General features: G+C 32.4%; 1 protein-coding gene across 1 annotated transcript; it reads left to right on the top strand.

Moving 5' to 3' along the window:
* Window positions 1–1,687: 1,687 nt before the first annotated feature.
* LOC110731772 (protein FAR1-RELATED SEQUENCE 5-like) lies at window positions 1,688–2,520 on the top strand. Its single transcript, XM_021911654.1, has 2 exons — window positions 1,688–2,041; window positions 2,122–2,520. The coding sequence occupies exons 1-2, from the start codon at window positions 1,688–1,690 to the stop codon at window positions 2,518–2,520; spliced, it is 753 nt and encodes a 250-aa protein (XP_021767346.1).
* The last annotated feature ends 5,813 nt before the right edge of the window (window positions 2,521–8,333 follow it).

Here is an 8,333-nt window from a genome sequence, read left to right as displayed (position 1 = left end):
TACCCTTTTCATGCATAAACGTGACCATACTTATGCCTAAATGTTACCCTCAGATTGAATGCAGAACTTTTTAGATTGCATGCAAAAAGTAACCCTTTGAATGCCTAAATGTTACCCTTTTCATGCTTAAAAGTGACCCTATTTATGCTCAAATGTTACACTCAGATTGTATGCTGAAAATTCAGATTGTATGCAAAAAGTAACCCTTTGAATGCCTAAATGTTACCTTTTTCATGCATAAAAGTTACCCTATTTATGCTCAAATGTTACACTCAGATTGTATGCAAAAAGTAACCCTTTCAATGCCTAAATGTTACCTTTTTCATGCATAAAAGTTACCCTATTTTCAAACGAATGTTACCCTTTTTTTTATGCTGTCTGTGGTTATTATCTGATTTGTTTGTATTAAATAACATATACAAATCCAATTGATGCTTATGGTTTAGATCTTAGAGGATCATTTGTTGGTGTGGTAAGAGAAACTTTTGAAGAAATTTTGGAATTGTATGAAAAACATGCTGCTATACTGGGGTTTTCAATAAGAAAACATACAACTAGATTCAAACAACACACAAAAATAGTAACTGAGAAAAACTATGTGTGTTCTGCTGAGGGAAAGAGACATTCAGGTCAGAAGAAAACAAAGTTAGTTGAAATGGTTGATGAAGAGGATGTAAATGTAAAAACAAGAAAGCCAAGACAAGTATCCATTACAAGATCAAATTGCAAGGCATGCATAAGAGCAAAAGTGAATAAAGAAGGACAGTTTGAGGTGGTGGCTCATGTTATTCAGCATAACCACGAGCTAACAAAGCCACAGTGGCATTATTTGCATCGTTCTGAAAGAAAAATGACAGAGGAAAAAGTTGTAACAATCAAAACAATGAAATCTTCAGGTCTAACTACAATGGACACTTACAATTACATGGCTACAGAGGCTGGAGGAGAACAGAATATAGGCCATAGTGTTGTAGATCACCTGAATTTCTGCTCAAGGTTACGAATGGAACAAATTGAGGCTGGAGATGCTCAAACTTTAGTGAACATTTTAAGTCAGGAACAATCAGAGGATCCAAACTTCTTTTTTTAGAGTGAAGTTTGACAAAGAAGGAAGAATTTGCAATATCTTTTGGAGAGATTCAATGATGCTAGAAGACTATAGGATATATGGAGATGTTCTTGTCTTTGATACAACATACAGAACCAACAGATATAATCTTATATGTGCTCCATTTGTTGGCATAAATAACCACTGGCATAATTGTATGTTTGCTTGTGCTTTTATTGGGGATGAAACGACAGATTCATTTGTGTGGTTACTACAAACCTTCTTCGAAGCTATGGAGGATAGAAAACCAACTTCAATATTCACTGACCAGGACCAAGCAATGGCAAATGCTATACTGGAGGTAAAAGATTTATATTGACATCTTACAGATTTGAGCTATGACAATAAAGTTTTCCTTTTTCACATAAAGTTACCCTTTTAGCTGCATAAAGTTACCCTTTTTAGTGCATAAAGTAACCCTTTTAACAGCATAAAGTGACCCCTTTATTTTCAATGCAGGTGATTCCTAATACAAGACATAGACTTTGTATATGGCATTTGGAGCAAAATGCCATAACCAGATTTGGAGCTCTTAAAAAAGACAAAGAATTCAAATTTGCATTCAACTAGTGCTTAAAGATGTGTGTGACAGAACAAGAATTCGAAGCAAAGTGGCAAGCAATGTTGCAAAAATATGAGTTGACAGAACACTCTTGGTACAAAAGAGTGTATGAGTTGAAAGACAAATGGTGTCCTGCCGTTTGTAGAGATTTCTTTTCAGCAGGGATCTTATCGTCACAAAGGAGTGAAAGCACTAATCATGCCATAGGATTCAGAGCAAGTAAAGCAACTACTTTGACAGAATTTTATACCATATTTAAGAAGACAACTAATCGTTGGAGAAGCACAGAGAAATATGATGAGTTTACCTATAGCAAGTCAATAGCATTCACTTCATTGCCTCTATCTGGAATGCTAAAGCATGCTGCACAGGTAAAAAGTTAACTGACAAGTACATAAATTACACCTAATATATGGCAATTTAAATGAAGCTACATGATTTTGATGTACAGGTTTTCACTTTATCACTCTTTAGAAATTTTGAAGAGGAGTTTGGATACTCTATGGCAACAACTGTTCAGATGTTAGGCAGTAATGAAGAATGCCTACTTTATCAAGTAACACTAGAAGACAAGCCATGGTCTGCACATCAAGTAAACTATATACAAGAGAGCCAAACTGTATGGTGTACTTGCAAAAACTTTGAAGCATCTGGATGGTTATGTTATCATTGCATCAGAATTCTACATTTGCATTCAGTAACAAGAATACCAGACAAGTATGTTTCAAAAAGATGGACTAAGTTTGCAAAAACAGAGGCATGGGATAGGTTGAAGAATCAGGATCCTAAACAGCAATATATTCCATGGAGGCAAACAATGATGAGGAAATACTACAATCTAATCTTATAAAGTCAAGAAAATGAAGAGACAAGAGCATTTATGGAAGAAAGCTTCAGAAACAGTCTTAAAATGGTGGAAGACTTACTTGCTAGTGCTGCTCAGAAAGAAAGTGCAGAAGCTGCTTCTAACATTCCTGATGTGGCAGACAACACTCAAAGCAATACTGACGCTTCTTCAGCATCGAGTACAAGCACATGTGTACCAATAATTCTTGATCCTAAAAGGGCTGTAACAAAAGGAAGAAGCAAGAGAGCAAAAGGAGGACTTGAAAAAAGCAAGAGAAAAAGAAAACCAGCACTGCCACCTCCAAATTCAGAATTTGGATCAAAGACACCTAACTTACGACTCTTTTAAGATCTTTTTTAGAGCATTTTTTTTTTCGAAATTAATATACCCTGTATTGTTAAACTATTTTTCTTTTGTTTTTTTACTCTATGACTAGTTTAATGAAAATGTGATTGACACTTTTATTAGCACATGTTTAATTATTGGAACACATCAACTTATGTTACCCTTTTAACGTATAAAAGTAACCCTTATCATGCATAAAAGTAACCCTTTTCATGCATAAAAGTGACCCTTTTCATGCATAAAAGTTATCCTTTCTATCCACTAAATCAACCTTTTCTTTGGCAATAGTTACCCTTTCTGTTAATAAAAGTTAACCCTTTTATCAATAAAAGTTACCCTTTCCATGCATAAAAGTTACACTATCTACCCACAAAAGTATACCTTATCATGTATAAACTTATTATTTCTACCCACAAAAGTAACCCTTTTTATCCTTTCTATCCACTAAATCAACCTTTTCTTTTCTAATAGTTACCCTTTCTGTTAATAAAAGTTACCCTTTTTATCACTAAAAGTTATCCTTTTCATGCATAAAACCCCTGACCCTTTTATTTTACAGAAAAAAGTGTCCCTTTTCATGAATAGAAGTGACCCTTTTTCTACATAAAAGTGACCCTTTTCATTGCTAAAATTACCATTTCTAACAATAAAATCTACCTTTTTCTTGCTTAAAAGTTACCCTTTCTATAAATAAAAGTTACCCTTTTCTGCATAAAAGTTACCCCATAAAAAACATAAAAATAAACCTTTTAATTACTTTATGTATTCACATACATCAGTATTCCAAAAACAACTAAAGACTTTAAACTAAGTTTAATTACATCATTAAACTTAATGTATGCACATACATTAAGTTTTTTCATTGTTAAAAAAAACCCCCTGAACTAATCAGCTAACAACTATCAATTATTTCACTATTTAGAAGGAGTAAACTTTTTTGCCTGCTTTTTTGCCCTTTTTCCTTTGTTCTTTTCCTCTTCTCCCTCTGCCTTTGCTTCTGCTGCCATTTTTCTTTCTTCTGTTTCTCTTTTCTTCTTTGCAGCAATTGCAGCCTTTAATCTTTCTTCAATTCCATTGACATAAGCAGGATCTTTCTTCTTCTCATTGAACTTGTGTAATTCTAACAACACATCGTTCCTAGATTCATTCAAATCACACAGTACCAGTGTGGTACAGATCTCTCCTCGTAAAAATTTCCTTCCATTAATCTCAAATCAGCAAAAAAAATAAAAATTATCAATATGTAATTAATAAAAGCAATAGAAAGGAAAAAACTACAGAAACTATATAGATAATTACTGTTTTGAGATCATTGAATTTGAACGATTCACCAACAAAATGGAGCATGTGATACATGACAAAGACCCCACAGTCCAAATTGTCAACTTTTTCTTTTCTCCATTCCAACTCAACAACTTCAAAACCATAAGAAGGTAGCTGAGAACTCTTTGGATGATTTCTTTTGCCAAGAAAAGCACCCATTTGAACACACTGACATAAAATATAAAAGTTTAGAATACATTAAAATCAAAAAAGTTAAAATGGAAACAATGAATCAACAGTAACATAACAAAAAAAACAAACATAAACATACCATCTTTGAACACAATTCTTTTGTATAAACAAGAGCAGAATCAGTCCAGATAATGTTGTCAAGATAATATACCAACTCTTTTGTATGATCAATAACATACAAAATGTAGTGATTCTCAATAAGAACAGGAAAATAGATCTGAAACAACAAAATTAAAGAGATTTAAACAGAGCATATCATAAAGAGAACTCTTTTAAATTTATTACATTAAGTTTAGAATAAAAATACCAGATCAGCATCCATTATATTACATTCTGGATTCTCATAGCTAACCCAACCTTCCCATATGTCGTGCAAATCCTTAACAGCACTAGATATGTTACCTTTGCCAATATTGTCACAAACATGCAAGAATGAAAACTATTAAAGTATAAGATCTCAATAATATATATATAAAGTAAATGTGTTAAGATATAAAAAAAGGAATGAAATAACTTACACTCTGCCTAACACCGAAGAAGAATTTCCGAGGACCAGTAGCCTGAAAACATGCTTTCTCATTCAAATACAGACAGAAGCAATCAATAACGCACCATTGAATCCTGAGTGGAGCAACAAGGGACACCATGTCTTCTCTTGGAATTAAAAAGTTCATTCCAAAAGTAACAAGGCTCTCACTGAAACAATAAAAAATAAGATCAACATTAAAAAAAAATATAAGAAAAAAACAGATAAAAAAATAATTATAATAAAAAAGGACACTTAACTTCTTATCCATTGAAACATCCTTCAGCAAACAATAATCAAGAATTTCCAAATGTAACTGAGGCAAATTCTTGAAAATCCGAGCATTGCTCTTTACAAAAAGAGTTACAAAAGGCACCTGCACACCTACATGTCCACAGTCCAGAGAGCATAGAGATTTATTTGCTCTGAGTCGAGGAGGTTCATTTTTGATCAATATTGCCCGACAGGAATATTTTGAGTAGGACCAGGAATTGATAGCAGAAGGTCCAGAACCATTAAGGCCTTCATTAACTATTTTTCCATGACCATTGTCATCATCCTTAGGAATATTTTCATTGAAATCTTGTGCAGGTTCTTTTTCAGGAACAAAATCTTTGTTACCTTATGTAGGTTTCATAAAAACCGCGAAACATATCATGTACAGACTTCATTTTATTACACTCATCAATTAAACCATCTAAAATCTTCAAATAATGAGGATCAGAGAGTAGCAGTTCAGTTTGAGAAACTGAAACAAAATCATCAGAAGATAATGAAACACTTCTGCGAGAAGTAATCAGATCATTCAAGGTTTGAAAACCAGTTGACTGAACAAATAATAAAACATCCATATTTCTTTTAAACAAAAGAAACGTTTCATGAACAACCTACAAACATATGAACAATGAAAAAAAAATGTTACAAATAAAAATAATAAAATAAGTAGGAAATCTAATTCCATTAAACTAAACATATAAGAAAACAGAACACTTACATCAGTTGAAATTTTTTTAATTTCTTCATCGGTCATAATACCTTCTGGAAGCTCAAATGCAACAATGCGACCAGTGGTACCACTTGTAGAAGGACCCTTATCATAACCCAAAGTAGGAGCTGGCTTAAAAACAGTTCCCCTAAAATTAAGCTGTGACACAGGATATGTAATATCCAATGGTCCCTGCCCATAACCACCAGCTTTGATCTCTAACTTAATTCGCTTCTTAATCTTTACATCCGTCCAATGTTGAATTAAAGGAAGAGTACTACTTTCCTTTTCACCTTGAAAATTTAGACGATGAAAATACATAATTTGCAAAGCCAGCAACAACCACTAACATTTTGAGCATTTTCATCATCCTTATACTTCTGAACAGCCTTCTTTAACTTTTTTTAAAACATATGAACACCAATCAAAAGTTTTAATTTCATCAACTTTTTCAACGGCTTTCAGCAACTTCAATAAACAGTCCTATTAGTAGTAGGAGCTAAAAAGCTAGACATAGCTTGAAGAACAAAACACCTCTTAAATTCTTCCCCTCCATCAACCAAATCAACCATCCTAGACTCCAATTTTGACAAATGAAGAGGTTGCTTACCAGAAAGACCATAATCAGATCTCCATGCCTGAATGATACGTTTATCTACACTTTCATCTTCAGAATTTTTATTAAGTTCAGGAACACAAATATCACTCAAAGGCAAGCAAAACACATCGCATATATCATTTCTAGTAACAACAAATTCTTTACCAGTACGATGGTAAACATGCAGCTACCAGCATTGAAGTTTTCAACAAGCCAAGGTAGCATTTGACGATTAAGAGTTTTCAATTTAAGATGTAATAAACCTCCAAAACCAATTTCTTCAACAGCCTGTTTTTGCTCAGGACTAAAGTTCTGCAGCAATATTTCCAATGAATAGGGTCTACATCTTGCAATGATTCTTCTTTTTGCTCCCTAAATAGAAAAAAAAAAGAAAGAAAATGTAACTAAAACAATATAAAATAAAAACAAAATATAATTAAAAAAGTAATAAAAAAATATGTATACTTACATAACAGATTCAGAATCAGATTCAGAAAACATTTCATAATCAGAATCTTCCACTGTATTAGCTTTCTTAGGTACAATTTTGGCCTTCTTAGGAACTATTTTGGCCTTTTCAGACTCTGGTTTGTCACTCTCAGGAATTTTCCCAGCCTTTTTAGATACTGCTTTGCTCTTCTCAGGAGCTATCTGGGTCTTTTTTGGTACTGGTTTAGGCTTAGCAGGCTCTTTAGGCTTTCCTTTTCCTTTTGTAGGCTTTTTATAACGATAACCACCTATTGAACCACCTGTATTTAATTATTAAAGTAATATAAATACAAATTCAGAAAATTACTCATGGAAAAATATAGAATAATGTGCACAAATGACACTTTTAAATGCATAAAGTGACCCTTTTAACAGCACAAAGTAACCCTTTTAACAGCACAAAGTGACCCTTTTAACATCACAAAGTGACCCTTTTAACAGTATAAAGTGACCTTTTAACAGCATAAAGTGACCCTTTAACAGCATAAAGTCCCTTTTATATGCAAAAAGTGACCCTTTTAACTGAAAAGTTATTCATTTAACAACATACACTGACTCTTTTCACAGCATAAAGTGACCCTTTTAACATCACAAAGTGACCCTTTTAACATCACAAAGTGACCTTTTTAACAGCATAAAGTGACCCTTTTGTATGCATATAGTGACCCTTTTGTATGCATAAAGTGACCCTTTTATATGCAAAAAGTGACCCTTTTTTTGCAAAAAGTGACCCTTTTAACTGAAAAAGTTAATCATTTAACAACATATAGTGACTCTTTTAACAGCATAAAGTCGCCCTTTTAACATCATAAAGTGAACATTGTCAAAACATATAAATGACACACATGTCTATTACTCAAACACAATGAGCAATGCATATATGCATGTTAATCAAACACAGATGCACAAACACAATGCGAATATGCCTATTATACACATAATCTAACTAAAACATAAAACCTAAACAAATAATCAGTTTAATTAGCATTCTCTAACTAAAACCTAACATACAAAATTTGAAGAATAATAAGCAAAATTTTGAATCAATTATATACAATGAACAATAAAATAAAGCAAAATTAAACATAATAACTTCATAATTCAAATTCAATTATCATATATGCATAAAAAATCAACTGAAAACTATAAAAAAATAAATGCACTAGTAATTCGACATATATAAGCGAAATTTCAATTGAAAAATTTGAAAAAATGATGAAAAATTTAAGTAAACACACCTTCTTCAACATCTACAGCCTTCTTTGTAATCTTCTTCTTCACCATTGCAGAATCAACAACGAAAATCGAAAACAAAATCAAAATCAAAAAACCTAAAAATCGAAGAATCAAAACAATTT

This window comes from Chenopodium quinoa, unplaced genomic scaffold, assembly GCF_001683475.1.
Source record: "Chenopodium quinoa cultivar QQ74 unplaced genomic scaffold, ASM168347v1, whole genome shotgun sequence".
NCBI lineage: Eukaryota > Viridiplantae > Streptophyta > Magnoliopsida > Caryophyllales > Amaranthaceae > Chenopodium > Chenopodium quinoa.
This window is presented reverse-complemented; position numbering and strand designations above follow the sequence as displayed.